The sequence below is a fragment of the Xenopus laevis genome, chromosome 8S, assembly GCF_017654675.1.
Source record: "Xenopus laevis strain J_2021 chromosome 8S, Xenopus_laevis_v10.1, whole genome shotgun sequence".
In the NCBI taxonomy this organism is placed as follows: domain Eukaryota; kingdom Metazoa; phylum Chordata; class Amphibia; order Anura; family Pipidae; genus Xenopus; species Xenopus laevis.
The window spans coordinates 28998755-29023577 of record NC_054386.1 but is presented as its reverse complement, the minus strand read 5'-3'; the positions used below and the strand labels follow the sequence as shown (position 1 = coordinate 29023577).

The 24823-nt window shown below is 43.4% G+C and overlaps 1 protein-coding gene across 2 annotated transcripts; it reads left to right on the top strand.

Annotated features, from left to right (window-relative positions):
* Positions 1–5107: 5107 nt before the first annotated feature.
* Positions 5108–24132, top strand: qsox2.S (quiescin sulfhydryl oxidase 2 S homeolog). 2 transcript variants are annotated; one of them, XR_001932855.2, is made up of 13 exons: positions 5108–5471; positions 10533–10633; positions 11666–11714; positions 12100–12208; positions 12321–12411; positions 12491–12636; positions 14202–14342; positions 14603–14732; positions 15030–15152; positions 15269–15419; positions 19883–20071; positions 21253–22193; positions 22989–24132. XR_001932855.2 is itself a non-coding variant. In NM_001093977.1 (12 exon segments), coding segments are annotated over 12 exon segments (1980 nt in total). In that variant the 5' UTR covers positions 5208–5221; the 3' UTR covers positions 21753–23260.
* The last annotated feature ends 691 nt before the right edge of the window (positions 24133–24823 follow it).

Below are 24823 nucleotides of genomic sequence, written 5' to 3'. Positions count from 1 at the left end.
CATTGGCCTTATTTGTCCATCCATGAGGATAGCCAGATTGAGCAAGGATTGACTTAAGGTGGCCATACACTGTAAGATTCAATTGTTTGGCAAGGTCGACAAATGAGCAAATCTTTTCTCCGGGTGGGCAATACGGCGGTAATGTAATCGTTTTGTCCTAGAGACAAATGATCGCATTGCAATGGAAGGGATAAGAAAAGTTGGAGTGGGGATCACATCAATGAGCTGATGCGGTCCTTGATCCAACAGAAAAATCAAGCTTGCCCAATTGAGATGGCTGATTTTTGGCCAAATATCGATCGGGGAGGCTTGTCGGAGGGCAGAAAAGTCGCTGAATCATTCCATGTATGGCCACCTTTATTTAGTGACCTTGCCGTATAAGATCTATTCATGCATGCCCAGCTGTAGAACTGTTTCTCTTAGGAAGCCTCTGACACATCTCACTGAATTCTGGCAAGTTTTTAGCCTCATACGTTGACTAATCCAGATATGATTTGTACTTGTTCCGCTCACAAAGCCATTAAAGCTGTTTGTCTTGCTGCCAGCATCGGGAGAAGGTGTTTACTCTGGTTTAGCAAACAGTTTGCACAATAATGTTAATTGTGGATGCATGTATCACTCCCATGCTTTCCCAGGCACAAACCCAAGCTTTCCACATGTAAAGTAACAGGCCTGTGTCACTTCTCTACACAAGGTTAGAAATAGTGGGGCTTCATTTCACTTTTCTTTGCTTTTTGAACTCTTTTTTTGAGAAGTTTTCTTTGAAAATAACCAACTCCACCAAAAACATTTGTTTGAGAGTATAGTTCATTGTGTGCCTGCCATTGTATATGGGCTGCCATATTGCTTCCCTTGAACAGCACATTATGCCTTTTCTTCATTGGTTTTTCCAGGGACTCGGGATAAAGGGAAGAGCAAATAACTGATCATTGAAACTCCAAGGACAACAGAACAAGTTCCATCAGCAAACAATGAGCAGTGACTCCTCAATCTGTTCTACGGGGAATAACAATCATCGCTTGCACTGTTATTATGATTAGTTATTTACCGACTCTTATTGGTTACAGATGATCGTGTTTCTATAGATGATTGTGTTGCATATAGAATCATTCATTAGCAGTGGCGGAACTACGAGGGGTGCAACTGTACCATGGCCCGCGCCCCCTCGGGTCCCGCTGGCGGTTTCATGCGCATTTGAAACCGGCAGCGTAGTTCCGCCACTGCTAATGAATGATTCTATATGCAACACAATCATCTATAGACACATGATCATCTGTAACCAATAAGAGTCAGTAAATAACTAGAATTTGTCTCGGAAGGGGTTGGAGGCATGGCCTGCACCAGGCCCTGTAGCTCATAGTTACGTTACTGTTCATTAATAGCATGAAGCTTTGTTACACTGTCATTAGTGACGGTTGGTTGCTATGGGATGCAACCCTGGCAATAATTGACACTATTTTGATGACATGAAGAGGAAAGCAGAGTAATGTGCCATTATGATACTATGGGTAGGGGGTACAGGAGTGTAGCCAGGCTATATAGTGATTGGCAGGCCATAGACGTGAAGATTTTAGCCTTGTATCCGACCAATGATCAGACATCCCAATCTTCCGACCTGTCACTAACCATGCAGATTAAATAGAGTATTAAAAGAACAAACCAGACCATGTTTTGGCCGTGATAGCAATCGTACGAAAGTTGTGTCTGACAGACAGAAGTGACGGTCGCCCATTGATGCAATATATGAAGAGAAATTATCGTTAGTCGACAAATCTTTTAACCTGTCCCATCAAACTAACGATTGATCGCCATGGTACGAAAAATGTCGGGAACGATCCACACGCGGTCCAAAAATCGTAACTTAGATTCATACAACGATATCTTTGCGTCTATTGCTAGCTTTAGACACAATGGCTCAGGTGTGCCAAGGGGCATCAGTGCAAGAATATTTAGCTCAGGGCAACAGTATTTGCTTCCTCAGAAACAAATTAAGGGGATTTAGGAAAACAGCCCCCTCCCGGTGAGTCGGATAAATGCAAATAACCCTCAGCAGATAAATACAGAAGTTAAGAAAGTATCAGGGATTAGTAACAGCACAGGGATCTGTATGGAAGCAAAGAACATATTTATGGAAAGATCAGGAAAATCCAGTATGTTGAGTGGGGCACAAGCCCAGGACATAATGGGTTATTAATAACAAATTAATCAAGAAATGACAGTTTGGTTATGAATTTTCCAATGAGTGACATTTAAAGGACAACTAAAGAGTAATGTATAGGGGTATGGTACAACAATGCTTAGTGAGGAAGTAATGCCCCTTCTGAGTGGTACCCTGTTTAATCCCTCGCTGTAATTATGTCACTCCCAGGGCTCCACTGCCCACACCCCAAGCCAAATGTGGCACTGGGGCTCAAGCACATGAACTGGGGGAACAGGAAGTAAGAGGAGGGCTGCTGCTTTGTGGGTGCAGTTGTACCACAGCAGTTCTGCACACAATTATGACAACTCCATTGATATTAAAGGATCACTTACCTTCTCCAGGAAGCAAATTAGAAACTGGTTTCTCATCATTATTAAAAAGCTCAAGATACGGAACATTCCTGGAGATGCCACCGCACCCCTTGTAAACCTGGGCACACACACAACACTGGCAGGACTCTTTCTGCAGGTAGGAACCATGACTGTGCAGTTGCAGTTTCTTAAAGTAGAACTAAACCCTAAAAAAGAATCATGCCTAGAAATGCAGTCATTTTATATACTGTACCAGCCCAGGGGTTCAGCTATGACCGTAATGATTGCCCCCCGGCAGTTTACCATCTTCAGTCTTGTTAGGCATAGTTTGCATCAGTGGCACTGCACATGCTTAGTGGGCTTTTGGCTGCTACTTAGAAGCTAAGATTAGGGTTCAATGGAAATTTTCATGTTTGACTTCAGTATATGCGAATGTTTAGCCCCTAATGATGCTGGATCAATATTTGTTATTTTATTTACATGGGAAAAAATAAAAACATTTTCCTCTTTGTTATATGATCAGTGTTTTATAAATGTTCTATGTTTAAATAAATATATATTTTTAAATTTTACGGTTTTTATTTTGTGAATCTAGTGAACTGATGAGCCAAATGCCTCCCAAGTACAGAATAGTACAGACTGCAGGTTGTATTGTGGTGATTGCAGTGGTGGGGAGCCCCCAGAAAAACACTGGCTGGTGCTGTACATTGGTGATGTTGTTAAACTACAAACAGTGGGAAGATACAAATGAAATACACAATGTTATTACCCGTGTAATCTCATCTAGGGGTATATTTATCAAAGAGTGAAGTTAGAGATTACCACAATCCACTAGAGTGAAATTCCGTCACTGTCCATTCATATCTCTGGGATTTATCAATGGTTGAAAGTTCATCCTTTGATAAATACACCCTAAAGAGAGAGCAGAGGGATGTACTGATTCCCTCAGCAGGACTTTAATATCCACATTACTCAGAGGTCTAATCTGGGACTTGACTTTGCCAATTAATATGTGGTGCCCATCTCAGGAGAGAAATAATGCCCATCAATATGTGGTGCTTGTCTCAAGAGAGAAATACTTCCAATCAATATGTGGTGCCTGTCTCAATGCCAATTAATACGTGTTTCACATCTCAGGAGAAAATACCAATCAATACGTGGTGTCCATCTCAGGAGAGATGGCCAATGAATACATATATGCGCACGATATTAGTGCTGAGATACATGGCGGCTCTCTTCAGGCCCAGACTGGCATGTGTGAGTTCAGGCAAATGGCAGAGGGGCAGCTGTAAGATACCACAGACAGTCACTAATTAGTGGGGCAGTTTGGGCCTCTGTGTACTTGGAATGCCAGGACCTATTTTAACTCCCAGTCCAGACCTGGCAGACCCTGTGGTTGCAGGGGGCCCAAGAGTGTAGGGGTCAGTAACAGATCTTGCTGGAACAGGTCAACTTCATAAGGGTGGTGGCACATGTAGCATTAAAGTGTTGATGCCCAATTCAATACCACACAAGTGGCACCCCTATCTCTATTCTGCTTGATGAGTAACCCCGATCCTTTAATAACAGGTATGAGACCTATTATACGGAAATCAGTTATCCAGAAAGCTTTGAAATACAGCAATGCTAATTTAGAAAAAAACATTCTTATTTTTGATTGATTTGCTTTTTTTTGGTATCTGTTAGGGATTCGGCCTTTTTCAGCAGGATTCAGATTTGGCCGAATACTTCTGCCTGGCCGAACCAAATCCGAATCCTAATTTGCATATGTAAATTAGGGGTGGGGAGGGAAATCATGTGACTTTTTGCCACAAAACAAGGAAGTAAAAAATGTTTTCCCCTTCCCACCCCTAATTTGCATATGCAAATTAGGGTTCGGATCTTTCACAAAGGGTTCGGCCGAATCCAAAAAAGTGAATTCTGTGCATCCCTAGTATCTGTAGTAATAATAAGAAAGGTGAGTATCTTAGTACTTAAAGGGGAAGGAAACCTACTTGGCGCAAAAACCCTCCCCCCCTCCCGCTGGGCAAATGCCCATAACTTGTTACTTACCCTTCTGCGCAGGTCCAGTCCAGGGAGTTCACAGAGGACATCTTCTTCCACGCAATCTTCTTCCTGCTTTGAACGGCGCATGCGCAGTAGGAGCATTTCGCCGGTACGATCTACCACGCATGCGCGTGACTTTTGGCACATGCGCAGTAGATCGCATGGAAGAAGATGTCGTCTGTGAACTCCCTGGACTGGACCTGCGCAGAAGGGTAAGTAACAAGTTAGGGGCATTTGCCCAGTGGGACGGGTAGGCCAGGGAGGAGGGAGGGTGGGCAACACACGGGGGGAGGGTTTTTGCGCCAACTAGGTTTCCTTCCCCTTTAATGCTTTTCATGTACAGTATTCGCCAGATTATTGTTCGGGTTTCATAAGGCCGAAAACGAAACAGACAGTTCAGACCGGAACAAGCCTTACAAAAACCGAACTGTGCAGTGAATGTAGCAGAGACAGTCACCTGTTCAAAACCTACTGGCACGTGACTGAGCCCCAACAGGGCAATAGCAGCGACTAGAAGCATAACAGCAAGATCCGATGGTCCAGCAGCAGCATTAGGTCACAAAGGCTCCGCCCCCAGTGGTTGCCATGGCTGCGTGAGCAGCTGCGGGGCGGTGACGTCACGGGGTGATAGGTCAGAGGGGCTGTGCGCGCTGGAAGAGGCGCAATGGCCGCGTTCGTGGGGCTGCCGCTCCGCTCGGTACCGATGTTGTTGCTGCTGTTGGTTGTGGCCGGGACCGCGCGGGGGGAGACGCTGTACGGGCCGGAGGATTCTGTCACCATCCTGAATAAGGAGTCGGTGGCGCGGGCTGTGTTTAACTCTTCCTCTGCCTGGCTCCTCGAGTTCTACTCGTCCTGGTGCGGACACTGCATCAACTACGCCCCCACCTGGAAGGCCCTGGCCCGGGATGTGCGCGGTAAGTGTCCTGATCTGCTGCTAAACCCTCTCATCTGCTCTTGCCCAGGCTCTATTGTCCCAGACTGGGGGCTCATTACTGGCCTTATACAGACACAATACCCCCCCCACCATTCATCTGCTTGCTCTGAGCTCCCACAGCATGCTGGGAGTTGTAGTTTAGCAACGCACTGACTTTCTGCTTGTCAGACTCACTCACAGCTTCCACTGGCTGGGATTCACTGTCAGACACCTGATCTCTGTGTGTAATACTCTTGTCTTTTGCCCCATTATAAACATTCGCTCTGTTTTCATCTTCCCCGTCTAACTTCCCCTTAACTTAAAGCCAAGGGCCCAGAACATTCCATCTCTGTCTATTTGTATTTATACATATGGGAGGAGGGGATTTTTTTTTTTGTTTATTAGATTAATTCAAATAACAGATTAAAAAAAAGCATTAAAATAAAATAATAGACATCATGAAGAGCAATTACGAATATTAAACAAACCCAAAGACATTTGCTATTTTATCTCATCATAGAAAACAAAAATAATTAATTTCTATACAGTTAGTTACTGCGATTTGTGATTTCTCACATCACATGAACCTTAAATGCTGATTAATAACCCAACATTAGGAGCGCCTGCACCTCTGACTTTCTGAGGGTTTAATGGATTTGCCCTGAACATCTTCCCCCACTGTATCTCTTCACTTGGATCCCTCTAATTTCTTGAAAACCTCCACTTCTTGCCCTGATCTTCAGTTATTGCCCCTTCCCGGTGTTGTGGATTGTTAGTGTAACTTTCCTTTACTTTCCCTTTAACTTCTTGTTGCTCCTGACCTTCCTTCTTTTTCTCCCTTTCCTCCCGCTTTTCTTTTGCATTTTCCCTTTCCTGTTCCTCCCTCCACCCTTCTCATCTCCTCCTCCTCTTCCTCTGCCACTTCCCCCTCAACTCTTACCCTCAGGCAGCACATATCTGTTGGACACATTAATTCTGTTGTCAAAAAGGACCTTCCCAGCCGTCTTCCCTTACTTTCTTACCACCTTCCACCCTTCTTCCTTCTCCCCACTTGCCTTGACTTTGCGGTGCATTTTCTTGGCGGGACTCTCTGCTCTCCCTTTCTGACTTTCCTCCCCTGCCTCCTCTTCCTCACTATTTCTTTCCCTCACTTCTCCATCTGCATCTCTACCTGATTCCATTGGCTCCTCTGTCCTTCCCTGCTCCATTACAGTCTCCTCTATTGGCTGAAAGAGTTCCTCCTCTACCTGTGGGCAAGCCTTAGTGATATGCCAGGCATCTGGGTATTCACGGTGTGGACCAAGGTACCACACTGGTTACACTGGATCTTGCTGCACTCTTTGCTGACGTGGCCCTTTGCCCCACACATCGCACACACCTTGTTCTCACTGTCACTGGCCAGATGGCGTTTGGAGCCGCACCTGAAGCACTGGCGAGGCTGCCCAGGGTAGAAACCGGAGCCTCTCTCCTTGCCTATGAAAGAAGAGTTGGGAAGATATTTAGGGACATTATTCTGCACCTCCAACCTTATTTGTGCCCTGTACCCGGCCACCCAGAACTGCTCCTCATTGTAAATACGAGTGAGTGGGGACAGCACCTTACACTGCCTCCTCAGCCAGACCATAATATCCTCCAGGGGATAGATTCATTCTTAAAGAGTATAGTCACCACCTTTGTCTCTGGCCTGGTTATGGGAATGGCTCTAGTCCTGTTCCAGCTCCTCCAGCTCTTTATTTAACTGGACCATTGTCCTTATGCCCTGGGCCCTGAATTCCCCACTAGTAAGGCCAGTGCTTTCTATATTTCTCATTAATGAGCCATTCAGTTCCACCTTCCTCTTCTGCAGACTTTACATAGCTTAAATGACCTTAATGATTGTATCAGAGACCAACACACTCTCCCCCTTATGCTGTTTTTGGGGGTCTGAATCTATATTCAGTTTATCAAAGTCTCTAGCACTCTGGAACCCCAAAGAAATATAATGTTTTACCTTGTCTGCAGGTACAGCACCTTCAATCCCCCTCAGGGTTTCCTCGGGAACAGATATTGCCAGTAGTTTGCAGTCCTCCTCCAGCTCTGCTGGCTCTCAGCCTTCCAGTAACCATATTGGTTTTGCAGCACAATCCCTCTGCTGCACTTTCCGGTTCATGGGTTCCCTCTGCTGGTCTGCTGCTGGAATCACTGCTGCCCTGTACTCCATGGCAGCTCCCTTCCAAGGCCTCCCCAGTGCTCAGACATGCTGCCTCCTCCATGATGGCTTCCTCCGTTACTAAAACAATGGCCAAGCAGATTGCAGAGCTACTGGTTCCTTCCCCAGTGTCCTGACCAGATTCTCTGGCAGTAATGGCAGAAGTGCTCTCAGCTGAGACAGGCAGGGCTGTTACTGAGTCCATGGCTTGTGTTGGCCCTCCTGCTTCCCCTCCAGGTACTGTGCTGTTCCCATGCTTTGCACTTTCCTTCTTTCCTGCTGCAGACAAGGCCTTCACTTTCCTCTGCAAACTTTTCCTCTCACTTTGCTTCCAGAGACTTCACCTGAACTCCGGATTTTACTGCACGTTTGCCAGTACTCACACCTGCTCTGGGTTCCTTAGCTTCAGCCTCCCTACACTTGGCAGAGAAAGCTGTTTTTTTTCCTCATTTAAGAGGCAAAAACTGCAAAATTTGAAAAGAAAAGCTTAGCAAGGACCAACCCTGCAATTATTGTGGCAAATGGATCTCCCCCAGACCCTCGCAGTCCTGGCAAAACCACTACTCCAGCAGCAGCACTCTCACTAGTTCCGACAGTATGAGGGTATAGCTTATTGTGTGCCCAGAGCTTTCCTTCTCTCTTTATTTGTATTTATACATATGGGAGGAGGGAGGTGACATATTGTTTCCCTTAGACAGTACAGTATGAGGGTATAGCTTATTGTGTGCCCATAACATTCCTTGTTTGTATATTTGTATTTATACATATGTGATCAGGGAGGTGCCATATTGTTTCCCTAAGACAGTACAGTATGAAGGTATAGCTTATTGTGTAGTATTTTTAGTTAAAACACCACCATACATGTGTTTATAGTATTGTGCTAATTAAGTGTACCCCAAAGAGTTTCATTAACTATTGTGAAATGTGAAAAAAGCACATCAAACATGTGTTCCGAAATACTGCACTATATTATTATTTTCCTGTTTTTTCCCCCTCAAATAAATTTTTTAAGGGTGTACAGCGATATTTTTGAAACCTTAATTTTGGAGGCGGAAGAGAGCCTGACGATTGCTGGACTGGGAGCACGCTGTGTTTGGGAATCACTTATTTATATTCAGTAATAGCTTATTGTGTGGAGCCACTGGGACAGAATGCTCTGTTATACAGATAGCTAGAATCTCATCTGCCATAAAGCAGGGCAGCACTGCTGCTTCCAATGGGGATCAGATAGGATCTGTGCAGCCACTGGGACAGAATGCTCTATTATACAGATAGCTAGGATCCACTGCAATAAAACAGGGTAGGACCGCTGCTTACAATGGGGATCAGGAGAAATACCGCTGACCTCTCATGATTCAGTGCTATTAGCTCTTAGGGCAGTTGGTTTTGATCAGTTGAAGTTGCACAATGAGTTGGAGAAATTGGGAGTGTGAAATGGAAGACAAGGGAGCATTGGGAGAAGGTCATTGAATGACATAGCACTTTGTCCAGTTTGAGTCTGGAGATGAGTAGAATGGGGCCCACGCTGGGAGCACATGACGTACAGAGCCATAGGGGTGGCGCTATTGTATTGAAGTCTATAGAAAGGATTGGTATCAAGAAAGTGGTACTGCAAATATCAGGGAAAGCGCTTGTTTGGATGTAAAATTGAGCACTTAAAGTGATAATGACACATATCTATAAAAATCATAGGCACGTGTCTGCACCCGGAATAGTTCACCTCAAAGCCCCCCTCAAAGCTGCCCCGCGAACCTGTGTGCAGCCGAGCCGCTGACGCTACTAACAGATCTTCCGTTTTGCTTTAGTGACGCTGGGCTGGGGGCGGAGCGATCCTTCCAAAGGCTGATTTCCTGTTTTCATTCACAAACCGCCTATGTAAGGATCGCACTGCGCCCAGCCCAACATCACTAAAAATCATTTAGCAGTGTCGGAGGGTCGGGTTAACTAAGGTTTTCGGGGGTGGCTTTGATTTGAACTATTCCGGGTGCGGCATTTACTTGATACTGTCACGCTCCTATGAGTTTTATAGGAACGTGTCCGTATCGTTATAAGGTGCCCATGTGCTGAAATTCTGAGGGGGAAGTTGCACTTTGGTTTGCGTCTGTGTCGGACCTGTTTGTGGTGATTACAGTGGCTGGTGCAACATTTGGGCACAGGGCGTGTAAGCCAAGAGCCGGAAGGTAGAACATGGAGATGATCAGAGATGCCTTTATCTTGGGGATCCTGTACCTATCTAGTGAATGGCAGCCAGTGCTCTTTCCCTTTTCCAAGAGACGCAGCAGCGCATTCCAGCTGGTGATCCCTTACCCTCCTGTGCAACAGGACACCAGCCGCCATTGTCACCCGACATTAACATTTCAGTGCATCTCTTGGTGGGGGAAGAAGGGACATCATGAGCTCAGTGGTTCAAAAAGAGAGGTGACGGGTGGAAATCAAGTTGTGCGTCACATTCCCCCAAAGCAAAACTTTTATTCCAGTGCCCGAAACGAGTCCGTTGTGCCTTTTGTCTGGCTGTAGAATGGCTGCCCATCTGTCCTTCACCTTCACTTGTCTTGTCAGCCTGGTGCCTGTAACAGAAATCAACTGGGTCATCATTTCATCTAATTTGCTGTCGCCATTGGTACTTGCATGCATGCCTTCATTTATAGTTGGATAACTATAAATGCAATTAGACACTGTCCCCAGTGGTCATATTATTGTAGCACATGGTGGAGCATATGCTAGAGTTTATGGAGTAATAATGATTGAACAAAGCATGGCACAGATGTTGGGGTACCATTGTATTACAGTCCTTGACTACTAAAATGTCAGCGCCCCCCATGTTTGGCCCCCAGCCCATTTCTCAGTATCTCCTTTATGTGTTTCTCCTGGTAGACTGGGAACCAGCCATAAAGATTGGGGTGTTGGACTGCGCCGAGGAGGACAATTATGGGGCCTGCAAAGACTTTGGTGTCACCTTATATCCCACCTTTCGGGTAAGTGTTCGCTGTGAGTAAGCAAAGTATTCAGGGGAGATGGGGGAAGGGGGCGGTAATGGATAAACTGGGAAATATTTCACTAGGGCAAAGGGCCTGGGAAGATAATGACAATATCGGGCCCAGGAGTCTACGTGGAATAAAAAAGCAGATCAGCCGATGTTCTGCCCCTGACAGCAATCGTACGAAAGTTATGTTCGACAAAATCTAGTGACAGTCTCCTTCTGAATATCGTCAAATAGATCGGCAATACATGCAGAGATTTTATCGGCAGCCGACAGAAATCTTTTAACCTGTCTGATCGACCAAACGACCGATCTCCGCCAGACGAAAAATGTTGGGACTCTCCACACTCGGTCCGAAAATCTTACGAATCCTTGTTTGTAAGAGAGGAATCCATCTCATTGGAGCATCTCTGAGGCAAATCAATAGGACGAGGCACCTCTGGTAACTGGTAAAGCCTGTGGGTGCTCCTGGGCAACCAGCAGGAGGAAAAGCCCAAATAGACCCCAAAATGCTCATACTTTTCTGCACTTTCACCAACTGCCTGGACCAAAAAGCAGCAGCAGGGGAAGGTATCTCGGCATTCTGTGTTAGTGGGGGGGCAAGCAGGTGGAATAGTCGTAGAAAAGCTGTTTATGTCACTGGGTGCAAGAGGCAGGTGTTACTATACGTTAAGAGAAAACACAAAAATCCGTCCTTTCTGAATAGCGTCAGAATTCAAAGGGATTGAAAATTCCTCCTCTCTCACCTTAAACCCGACCCACTGTCTGCTTTCATTTATACATCTCCACTCATATCTGGGGTGATCTTGCACCCCCCCCCCTCAAAGAGTAAGTCAGCTCAAACCTGCCTGGCCCACAACACTACTAGAAAGCTTTCTGTTCCCATGTCTCGTGGTCCTATCACATGATTATCAGGAAATGCTCTTCTCGTTGCAAGCAGAAAAAATGTCAAATTGCGGGTTTTGAGGGTTACAAACTACAGTATTAAATTGCATTTCTTTGTGTTTTCTCATGTTTTTCTGCTCAGTTCTTTAAGGCCTTCACCAAGGAGTTCACACAAGGAGAGAATTATAAAGGTGTGTATTATCGTATCTTCGCGTAGGGAGCAGATCCGGTTGCCCTAATAACCATCAGATGCTTCAGCTAGAACATAATGGGTTGGGTTTCTTGGTTTTTCCGCACCTTTAGAACATAACGGGCGACAGAGGCAGCAAGGCCGGCAATGATATAAGAAAACCATGATCACTATAAAGGGCATGTGCAAGTAGATCCCTGTAGATCTGTAGCCACAAGCAGGACAAATGTAAAGGCATGAATCATTTGCTGATATAAAGCATTCTTGATCATGTTCATTTTTGTGCTTAAGTTGTCCTTTAATATAAGATACTTTCATATACACCTGCACACGATCCTATTATGATCTGTACTGAAACCCAGTAACATGCTCTGGTTCTATCTCAGCCGTAGGTGACCGGGAGATCCAGACCGTCCGGCAAGTGATTATCGATTTCCTTCAAACGTCCCCAGCGGAAAGTAAGCCACAGGCCTGGCCCTCGTTGGAGCCCATTAGGTGAGCCCAGTGGTCGCAGTGTGCAATCGCCGTAATAGAATTATATTCACATTTGATAATGTAAATCCTTCCCTCGCAAACCTTTGCCTTACAGTTGTCTTTCCTTTCCTAGTTCAAGTGAAATTTCGTCTCTTCTTACCCAAAAACAATCCCACTACACCGCCATCATCTTTGAAAGCGAAGAGTCTTACGAAGGGCGCGAGGTAGGGGCCACATTCACCCGCATTTTACTCACACTGCATCCATTCATACTGTACGGCTGATCTCTTGCTCTGCTTGCAGGTGATCTTAGATCTGATCCAGTACAGTAACATAGTGGTGAGGAGAGCGCTGCCTTCTGATAAGCCCATCCTGGAGAAACTGGGTATCGGCTCCGTCCCTTCGTGTTATTTGATCCAACCAAATGGCTTGCATGGATTAATTAACGAGTAAGTGTCTGTAAGAGATACACGGAGCTCTTTTTTCCTAAACGGGTTCGGTTAACTCTTCGTGCTGCAACAATGTTACTGTCAGAGTAACATTAAACTGCACAGCGGAAAGCACTTCCTAAAACTCAAGATTTTCTTAATATTTGTTTTTGTTCTGTTATCTGAAATCCCTGACTGGTCTAAAAATCTGTCACCAAATACACACTCCCTCAGTAAAGGCTGGTGCATGTAAACCCCTCCAAGTCAGCAGCTTATTGGCACGCGGATGAGACCTTCCAAGCCGATATCAGGCAGTTTAAAAAAAAAACGGCACTGGTGCGCTGATGCAGTCTGCTGCTGACAGGTAATATATGTGAAACATCCACCACACTGTGGTGGCTTTTCATTTATTGTAATGACAGAGCAGCTTCAAGTAGATGCTTCCTCACAGAGCATTTTGGTGTTAATGTGGAACTTTGACCATCGAGGTACAAGGGTTAAGTACATGGATCCATTTTGGGATTCCCAAACCAGCCAAAATATGGATGAAGCGGTAGATCAAGATCATCATGACCCCAGCCATTAATCAGTTTGACAGCTGTCTGCCACGTCTACCCCCACCACCTTCTTCCAAGGCAAAGCTACCAAGCCAATTTATTGCCAATAGATTAGCCACAACAGTGCAGGCTAGAACGCTATTTTTTTCTTTAGAATTCTTTTCCATACCTGAGTAAACAGCTCTAGAAACTGTCTGTTTGTTTAGGATAGCAGCTTCCATATTAGCTTGCTGTGACATCACTTCCTTCCTGAGTCTCTCCCTGCTCTCCCATAGCTCTGAGCTCAGATTACAACAGGGAGGGGGAGAGGAGCAAACTGAGCATGCTCAAGCCAAAGCCCTGGAGGTTTATGCTGAAAACAGGAAGTCTGATACAGAAGTCCATGTGTACACAATAGAAGGAAAGAAGTGGTGTGTTTCTTTTAACAGAGGAATCGGCGCAGCATTACTTTACTGGTGTATTTATATAGACCTCTCTAATAAAGTTAACCTAGTTTTAAACTTTCCTTCTCCTTTAAAAACAAAGCACATTTATGAACAGGGATCCCACCCAGTGGATGATTTTGGCTGTTTATCGTTAAATGTAAATAATAAGCAGCAGGAAGCAGTGATTTACACTAAGCCATAAACAAAACAGGTTGCCAAAGGACTTCGCCTGTTGGGCGCCAGGCAGAGATCACCAATACGTTGGGCAGCACTCCAGGGATTTGGTCATTAATTCACCGTATAGACAGGCAGAGCAAAGGTTTATGCGGAGTCATCAACTTCTAAATGTCCTATATTTTGTCTCTATTTGGAAGCTTTGCATCGTCTTACTTGTACGGGTTTATTGTGGGTTTTGGGGTGCAAATTCATTTCAATCTGACCTTCAGAATGTTTATATGGTTCCAGGGTCCATAGACTTCATCTCCAGCTACAGCAGTTGGACCCTGGATTAGGAGCCAAGTACCTGTTCTGTTTGTCTTCATAGGCTTCACCCCCAATAGGAGCCCCGATAAGAAAAGTAATTTAAAAATTATTTTATTTACAGTGTAAAATCCATCCGGTCCCAGCTTTCCTTGCACTTGAAGGCTCTATCCAATGTAAGGAAGCTGCTGCCATCCGAAACCGCACATTCAGGACTGAGCAAAGGTGTGCAGCAGGAAGACACGACCATGAACCAGTTTGATAGGTCTGACTGACTCCTACTTTATATGTTTTTTTTCTTTATTTCATTTGTTTACCTGTGCCAGTCAGCTGAATGTTTTGGAATGAGACATTACTGAGCACTTACCGGTTTTTCATTTAGCATGGAACAGCCCTCTTTGGTTCCCGCTGAATTGTGCTTAGTACAGGGAATACCTATGCTACCATAATTGTCTTATTTTGGTTTTTATGCCTTTTGATTAGAGCGTAAGGCTGTAGTTTGAGTAATGCTCTCTTATCTTCTAGATCCAAACTGTATATGACAGACCTGGAGTCAGGCTTACATTACATTCTCCGGGCAGAATTGGCCAATCACCACACACTGGAGGGTGAGAAACTCAAGACGTTTAAGGACTTTGTTACCATCCTTTACAAGGTGGGTGCCGTTTTTGCCATTTGCAGGGAATAGGATAAAGATGTACAGTACCAAATTAGTATCCTGTTGCCGGAGTTAGTGACCCTTGCAGCCAGGAAGCCTTCATAATATGTCACGTTATCTCCCCAAAAGACACAAATATGATCTTGCTGCACTTTTTATGGCCCTACTATATTATAATTAGACTTAAAGTTGGTTCACTTTTTGGCTGGATTAAAGGATCACTTTTTTTCATTATAGAAGATTCATTGTAGATCTTTCAACCATATACTTATTACAGACAATCTGATATTTCAGCTATTTCCCGGGAGGCCACATGTGATGAAGCTTCTTGAGACACTGCAGGAATGGCTGGTTAGCATGCCGTTGGACACGATCCCTTATGACGCTATCCTGGATCTGGTCAACAATAAAATGCGGGTAGGCTACTGGGATCAACGCCACAGCCATTGTTGGTGGTGCTACCATGCTAACTACTTTCACAAAAAGCCCAAATATCTGCTAAGAACTATGAGTTGTTTCCTTTCTTTACCTAGATCTCTGGGATATTCCTTACTAATCACACCCAGTGGGTTGGGTGCCGAGGCAGTAAGTCCAACCTTAGGGGCTACCCATGCTCCCTGTGGAAGCTCTTCCACTCTCTGACTGTTCAGGCTGCTGTCAAACCGGATGCCTTGGCAAACACTGGTAAGGCTTCCTCTTGTTGTCCATTAGCTTCTGCATGTTCTTGACACAAGTGCCAACACCAAATCTTACTTTATGGGGCCCTCTGGCTTTTGCTCCCCGTCTCTTAAAACCCTTCCTTGATACAATGCTATGTTTGATGTTGCACAAGTAGAATAAAGTTTAGCTTATACCAGGAAACTGCGGAGCTCTAGACAACCTTATGGTATCTATATGCCACCCTGAATAAGAGCAGCCTATCGCATATTATATTTACAGACACTCGCCTACCCTATCCTCTTGGTAGCAGTGAATGGTTTTCCACCTTTGTGTGGAACAGTATTACATTGTGACACTAAGCATTATGGCAGCTCCCATGTATACATAAAGCTGTCCTAGTTGCTCTTATGATTAAGTGGCATCTCTAAATGCCAGAGTTAAGAAAATAATTACAATGTGTTGGGCACGGGTCAAGCCATTCTCAGACCTGCAAGTCCATTAGCCTCAATCTATTACCACTATAAATTGCGGTGCTACTCGAAGCCCTCCACTGAACAGTTAGTCGCAAATCCACTTTTCGTCACTTGATGGCTGAAGGGCAATGAATCAAAGCTGCTGAGACGCAAGACCATGAAACATTTTTCGATTTGCACTTTGCAGCCTGTGATATACGGCCGAGTAATGGAGCGCAGGCCACTTTGTTTTAGCTCTGCCTCGTTGTCTGATTTTAGAAATACTGTTATTCATTGATTACACGGAAAGCCATTTCAATTTATTCACATACGTCTGTATAGAGATATATATATATATATATTTTATTTGTGTTGCCCGGTGACACTGATAAATGGAAGGCATGCTCTTAACAGGAAAGGTCAAGAATAGGCTTGTACCGGCTGCCCCTGTTTAGCTAAAAATTAATTCTGATTATAGAAAGGAAAGTCTAGTGTAAGATTTTTGAGATTTAATCATTCATTTTTATAGATTTGTAGGTATTTTCTGCAGAATGTTGCATTCAAGCCGAGTTCAAAGGGTCTGGCAGTGAATAGTGTGGGGTCGGCGGTACAGTGCTGTTTGGGGCTATATTACACCTTTTAGCTGCATATACTTATTTAAGTGGTTTAATATATGATTTCTGTATGTATTCTGTTCATAGGTTGCTTTATGGGCTTCTTTTCTTTGCAAATTCAATTATTATTTAGTACTATAATTTCAGGAACGCACGTAGAAGGGAAAGTCTAGTCTAACATTTTTTTTTGGATTTGATTTTCATATGTTTCATTTTTTTACTATTCTGTAGGTATTATCTGCAGAATGTTGCTCTGAAACAGAGTATAAAAATCAGTTGGTTAATAGTGTAGGGGATACAGTGCTGTTTGGGGCTGTATTCCACCTTCTTGGGCCAAAGGTCCAGTTTAAGTACCGCTGCTAGGGCACAATATTTTGTCTTCAGTTACCCTTTAATCAACTAGATCCTCTGCCCCGCGTGCAACCTGCTGCTTTTTTGTTCGGCACAAGCTGAAGCCGGGATGTTTCAAATCATAGAGGAAATGTGATGAGCACATCTTATAAGAACTGGGTCAGTTTGAGTCAGATGGATTAAGTCTTGTGGAGGTTTTTCCATCTCCTTATATCTTGTTTTTAAATCCCATCTAGTAAAAAGCGTGCTGGATTTTAATCCCTCCCCCACCCAGCCACAGGTAGGAGTTTAATGCTTATTGTCCACTTTAGAGATTAGGGTAACCCAGAATGTGCGTTAGTTTGGGAGGAAGTGAAAAGGAGGATTATCAATGATATATGGCAGATGTCAGGAGAAGATCCATCCGAGACTTAAGAAAATCACGAGCCATTTGGCATCTTTAACTCCTTTCCTCTCACAAACTCAGGAAGGGAGGCCATATTACCAACACCCGTGTTGCATTTGGCAAATGAATTTCACAAGCAAATGTAAGAGCAAAGTGCCTCTTCTATTGACATTGTTTCCTGTTTATTAGCTAGGTAAACCACAAACTTTAAACTTCGAATATTGGAAAAGGCAAGTAGGATTTAATCCCAAGTCATTCCAAAATATAATTTAAAAAAGGAAAAGTACAAATTCCAAAAAATGTTTTCTAAAATTTAATTTGAAAATAATTTTATAAAAGAAAAATCCTGCTTGTAAAAAATTTAACTTCTAAGTTGAATCCTACTTTTTTTCTGCATGTGGAGTTTTAGTTAGACGACTACATTAGAAAATGTATTAAAAAAATTCTAGTTAATAAGAAAATTAATTTGAAAAAGTCATACAGCCATTGATGGTAGCCACCAACTCCACTGCACTGGTCGGCCTTTTTCTTATAAATCATGGGGTTGCGGAGCCCTATTAGGATGTGTAGGCTCTCTGTATAAAGGGATTCCATTCTCATTTAACTAAAAATGTAAGCAAATCCTTTTTCTTTAAACAAAAAACATCATTTGGGGTGTTCTGTTGAAGAAAATAATTTTCAGGTGTAAATTAAATATTGTTGTGGGTGTTAATAGAACTTTAACATGGGCACCACAAGTGGTTCTGCACTGAGTCTTCTGTACCGGCAGATCCATTCGGTTGTTGCAAGAAAGGGTCGGATGCTCTTTAAGCAAAGAGGAAATAAAAGGCGGGATTAATACATATAGTGGTAGGACCATGTTGCAGTCAGGATTTTTTAGGAGACTTTAGTTTCGGATTTAATATAACCAGAGACTATTATTGTATGCTCTAATTTTGGGTCATCTTATGATAATATTCAAGTGAAGGGTTTTAATTGGTGGATGTGTGTCCACCCCCCTCCTGTTTGGAGAGGGGCAAGTGCCTGCCTATTAAGTGATTAGGCAATCTAATTCCGCCTCGTTAACCCGGCGTGTCTTGGCTTTCTCAAAATTGTTTTGAAGCCTGCTCTTTAATAGTGGCATTTAATCGGACTTAATCTTAGCAGCGAGTCTCTTATTTATGTGTGGCTCTTTAATCACCAATATGAGAAGCCAGAAAGCTTGATACGTGTGTCCCCCTAACAGCAACATACACCAAAGCGGCTTAGGTTAAATAGTTGAAAAAAAGTGTCCATCATAGCCTCCTTTTAAAGGGGTTGTTCACCTTCAAACAACTAGTTGGTTTCAGATAGATCACCAAAAATAACGACTTTTTCCAATTACTTTCTATTTCCTATGTTTGACGGTTTTTCTAATATTGAAGTGTAAAGTGTAATTTCTCTCCTTCTAAAGCAGCTCTGGGAGGGGGGGTCGCCGATCCTGTAAACTGTTCTAAATGGATACATTTAGTTGATACATTTCTTATCTTTGTCCCTGCTGAGCAGAATCTCTGGGTTTCATTACAGGCAGCTGTTAGAATTGCTGCTGAGAAATGTATCAACTCAATGTTGCAAAATTGTAACAGTTTAGAGTCTGCACCTGAATTACTGAGCTGCCAGACTCCACACCAGAGACAAGAACATTAAACTTTAAACTTAGATTTTGGGAAAAACGTAAAAAATAAATAATGGAAAGTAATTGAAAAAAGTCTTTATTTCTGGGGAACAATCTAAAAACAACTGAATTGAAAAAAGTGTTTGGAAGGTGAACAACCCCTTTAATGCCTCCATTTAGTGCCAAATAGAATCCAAAAAGGTGGATCCAAAAAGAACCCTGTAGTACACTCTTTAGACCAGTTCTAGGCTGAAGAATATCCAATAAACTACTTCATTCTGGTGCCAGTGTTCCCAGTAGTCTAGCCTCATACCTACTCAATGGAAACATCTAGTATGAAAAGGACCAGCACATCCCTCACGTCTCTAAGCATTGCACCCAGTGTCGAGGACATAAATACTAATTTCCAGTGTCTCCTCATGCCGGGAGGCTGTTTTTATGAATATGTGACGTGTGTATCCCGATTCAGCCCCGTATCTCTCTGATAATACCTGTTTTGTCTGCATTGCAACCGATGCCATCCCGGTGAGATGCTGATCCCTCGCTCCGTTTACTCTCAGTTTCTGATGAGCAAAACATTAGTGCTGCGAGGATGTTAAATATTGATCTGAGTAAAGTGGCCGGTGGCTGCTTGCCAAGCCATTAGGCGGTAAGAGAAGCCGGTTAACTTCACGTGCCAGGGTCCGTACGGCTGAAATCCTGCCATGCTCTGTAGTGGCCTGTTTTTATCATAGATCAGAATATAACATAGACTGACTTTACACACATGGTAGACTAGTGCAGTGCCGCTGTACTCATTGGCTTTGCTACTAAACCACTAATTTCTTCTCACCCTACTTAGAGGTGCGTGTGTCAGACAGACAAGACACCTGTAGTAGGTCACAGGCAAAGGGTAGGCCAAACCCTTTCTATGCATCACAATGCATAAAGGAATCTGTGAAGGTAAAACATTTGTATGGGCCCAAACACTAACCCAACATGCCCTTTGATTTGCATATAAGTATTTTAAATAGTACAGCCAGGTAAATGAATGTTTCGCTTTCTTCTTGTAGCATTTGAAGCTGAACCCCGGGCTATCCTGCAGACCATGAGGCGATACATACGGGAGTTTTTCGGTTGTCGAGAATGTGCCAAGCATTTTGAGGCAATGGCAAAGGAAACTGTGGACAGTGTTAAAACGCCAGACCAGGCGATCCTTTGGCTGTGGAGGAAGCACAATGTGGTCAACAACAGACTTTCTGGTAAGTTGTGGAATCTGTCATGGTTAAAACCATGGAATATACTTTTATTATTTATGTTCAATGATCGTTTGCAAGGGGGTCTTGTGTTTTCATAGCACCAGGGTGGGGTATGTATAGTACTGATGTTCATGAAGGAATGACCTCTGCCATACCATGTAGTCCCATAAACCAGCTCTCCACAAAGAGAGATAAAATGATCAGATCTGTCCATAAGACTTGCCTCTCTGTCCAGAGCACCCTTTAGCTTGGCCTATTTAACCATGGGGCCCTCCTCATCAGCTGGTCTTAAATTGGCCAGATATCTATTGGGAAGATTTGAAAATCCCATTGGTTGAGAAACACATTGGCACATTGCTGGACGTTGGTTTTCTAACAGTATAATCCCCCTGGCCAATGATCAGTCCAATCTGTAAATGGCCAAATTGGACAATGCACAGTTCTGCTCGGTTCAATCCCCTACAGTCAGGCAAAAGCTGACGGAATTAATTTAACCCTTTCAGCGCCAGCTCCTTTGGAACTCTGTGTCTGTCACACGGCAAATACAGAAGAGAAAACTAGAAACATGGCACCGCAGGCTGGCACAGAACACGTTAAAATGCAAAATCTCTTGAGTATTTTCACTTAGCCACCGCTCTATGAGATGAAGTTTGAATAATGCAGCAATAATGGCTCCTGCTGCCTGTATCCATCCATTCGCGGCGCTGATTAATACAGACCATGTCAGGCGCCTGGCTGGAAAGAGGCTAAATCTGGTTTCAGGGATGGTCACTGATCTATGGCTCTAATATGTGTTTCAACCTGTACTTTGTGTTTGTAAGAGATTTACAAGAAGACATTTTTTTCCATAATGTTCTTGCTACTAAATGCATAAAAAATGTCGGCACCATCTGACAGGAAGAGGTACCATCTTTCTTTGTGTGCATCTGCCTTTTACAGATCATTTACAATATGTGGGGACAGGGCAGCCTATAGATAATGCTGCATATAAACAGTAAGCTGCCATCAAAGTGTTCAAGTCCCACCACTTCCTGTGTCACAGACTCCTTGCTGCCTGTAAACTGCTATTTGTGTTTTAGGCCAGCATACCGCTGTAGTTACAGACTCCCTCTCCTTCCTTTTGAAATCTTGCATTGGATTCCCATATGACCTACCATTTGTGTGTTTTTTTGTTTTTTATACAGGAGCCCCTAGTGAAGACCCCAAGTTTCCAAAGGTCCAGTGGCCGACCTCTGACCTGTGCTCTGCTTGCCACAGCCAGACTGGTGGGGTGCACAGCTGGAATGAAGATGAGGTGCTTGCTTTTCTAAAACGCTACTATGGCAACCAGGAGATTTCCTTGGAATTTGCCGACCCGAGAAAGGACCTCAGTGAAGCCGCCACTGACAATGGCAATAAAGAGCCGCATTTCACCAAGAAACCCCAAGAAAGAGACGATGTCAAGAAGCAAAACCCCCAATTTCTGGATAAACTTGTTCAGAAAAAGCCAGAGAAAAGTCTAGATTCTGAGGCTGCAGAAAGCAGTCAGTCTGTCAGTTTCCTAGGGATCGGCTTCTCCAATATAGACATGAGCCTGTGCGTCATCTTATATGTCACCTCTTCCTTATTTTTAATGATCATGTTCTTTTTCTTCCGGTTCCGCTCGAAGAGGTGGAAAGTTCGATACAACCGACCTTTTGTGTAAATCTATTGATTTTCTTTGTTTTAAATGGGAAAACGTGAAGGTTTTCAGACTGCCGAGTTCTACTTCATGTGGCTTTATTATTTGTGAAGATCAGGGATTTTTGAAGACATTTTAGATTTTAAGTTATTTCCTTTTGGAGTTCATTATTTTGTTTTTTTTTTGTTTTTCTTTTTTAGAACTGTCTAAAAGATTTTGGTGGTGCCATACTTGAACTATTTATCAAGATTTGTCTTTATCCTTCAAGGGTTATTCTAGGGACAGCAGCAGCATGGACAGTAGCTTTCAACTTGCTGAAATGGATCTGGCTATTGTCTGCCACCAGCTACGAATTTCACGTGTGGGACGGGTCACCTACAACCACCCCTTAAAAAGAGGAAGGAGACCTGGGCCCCACTGCGAACTCTGGGTCTGCTTCACCACTGTTTAAGGGTGACATTTTAGGTATAGTGTAACCTGTCCAACTCATAAACTGACCATATATGACAATATCCACAAGGTTGCCAAACAAGAAGAATTTTGCCTCATTTCCCATCTATGGGCTTGGCCATATTGGTATAATTGACTGGTTAATCCAGTTATTGGCCTACGTGCCAAACGTACTGCAGGACTACGCAGATCCATTGGGAAAGGACCACATAGACACATTGGAGCAGCTTAATTTGCTAGCCTGCCTAATAGATATCTGGCATGTTCCCATGAAGGCTACACACACAGTCCAATAATAAGTTGTTGATGTTACCCATAGGGTTGGTGTAAACTGTCTTATCTATGTTCCCAACTCATAAACTGGGCACATATGCCAATATCCTCAAGGTTGCCAAACCAGAAGAATTTTGCCTCATTTCCTATCTATGGGTTTTGCCATATTATTGGTATAATTGACTGATTGATCCAGTTATAGGCCTATGTGCCAAAGGACCACATAGACACATCTCAGTAGTCCTCCACGGTCAGAATTGTCTAGCCTGCCTAATATATATCTGGCATGTTCCTTTGAAGGCCCCATACACAGTCCAATTATTATTGACGTTACCCTGAGGTGCCATGTTGGAAGCCCCTGTATAGCTTTAGTCCTGGAGGGGGTTATTATGCTAAATGGTTATTTGTGCATAGTCCTGCTATTTAATACATCTTAATGATCTGTGTGGTTGTTATTCTAACAAATAATTTACCTTAAGTTCATGGGTATCCATTTCAAACCTTATTTATTTTATGCCAATTCTGTGTTTTTCACAGTCCAGTCGTATAATTACTACAGATTTGGGGAGATTTCCCAGCCAATAGGAGCGAGTCTGGATCAGAGATACCCACATGACGCTTGGCCAGATCACTGAGAAGATATGTAATTCCTTGCAGTTCCAAGCCAGACACTGATGTCATGGGAAAATCAGATTGGAACAGTTTTTCCTTTTGGCTGATGTTTGATTGGCTAAACTGATCCGAGGGGGGGGGTGGGAAGGACCACTTGGACGTGAGTTCAAAAATGGAATAAATTACACTATAAATGATTGCTTTGTGGTCTGATTAACAGAGAGTATTACCTACAGAATTTAAGTCACTTCTCTATCCAGTCATTATTTATCGAGCAGTGACTGACCTGGTCAAACAAAAAAAATTACCTAAGGGTAATTTGCACTTCTGCTAAGGTCTTTGGACTTCGTGCAGCCATCCATGATAGTAGCTACAGCTATTACTCCATGCATTCCCAAATGCCTATTTCTTTTCCTTCGGTAATAGCTTCTGATTTAAGATTTTTGTGTTAGAGTGACCAAAAAATTGTAATGTAAATAGCTATCCTGCTTCTCCTTGCCCAGTGGACCTTTGCTTCTCTCTGTGCTGATAATGTTGCCTTTGTAATTAGTCAACTTCCCATTTAAGGTTGGGGTTATGGCAGTTGTTTGTTTGAACGGGGATTTTGTGGTTTACACAGATGTAGTAGTAGTCTGACTAGTAACAAAAACCCTTGTGTACAGAAGGGACCCTTAAAAAACCCAAAGGGCATCTATTTAGGGAATAAGTAATCTATGGGAGAAAGTAAGGGAAAGCTGCTATTCTAACTTTTATTTGCCACAATCCCAGTGTTTTCCTTGCCCTTGTGTTAAAATCCATTGTGCCCTGCAGAGTTTTGGAAGTCTTAATGAGTTTTTGTTCTGCTTATAATACTCAAGTGCCTCTTAATTACATAGCTGACATTCACTTTTGGCAAAATCGACTTCAGAGAAACTAAACATGGTTGTGCCACTCACACTGGGACATATTGAGTAAGGCATATATTGTATTTATTTCTCTTTACATATAGTGTATAGTATGAGGGAATTGGTTATTATGCCTACCAGCTTGATAAATCCACGACAAAACAGTAATAAACAGTTCAAATTTACACCAGTCTATTGTATCCCTGCATAATCATCACTGCAGCAATGCCTACCTAGACTGGTATTTTTTATACTTTTTAACAGAGGGAAGGCTAACAGAAGAAAAAAAGGGGGGGGGGTAGGCCGAGGGCGAAGCATCATAAGTGACGCAGTATATAAATCTTGTAGCACCTTAACCATTGTCCTGCACAGAGGCTGTGTCAAGTTCATCTAACCATGGGCCCCGGATCTTTCCAAACCTGTCCGGGCAACCTCTACTCAGGCATGTTAATTTGTATAGGGGAAGAGCCGCGTTCACTAGGGATTTCCAACGTTTTAAGGAGGGGGCTCTGGGTAACTTGCAGACTAGGGTAATCGCCTTCCTTGCGTAAAAGTACAACAACCTCAATAAAATACGGTGGTATTTGTCAAATGTAATGTTTTCAACCGGACCTAAAAGGCATGCCTCCCCTGTCCACACACTTGGCGGTATATTAAGAGTTTGTGTTATGTAGTTAACCACCTTGTCCCAGAATTTGATCAACTGCGGGCATGTCCAGAAGGTGTGGAGATAAGTGCCCGGATCCATCCCACATTTAAAGCATATATTATCTGATTTAAGGCCCATGGAGTGTAGCCTTGTCGGAGTGAGGTAGGTTCTATGTATCATAAGATATTGTATTAGGATGTCATTGCTACCTATTACTGAAGGCAGAT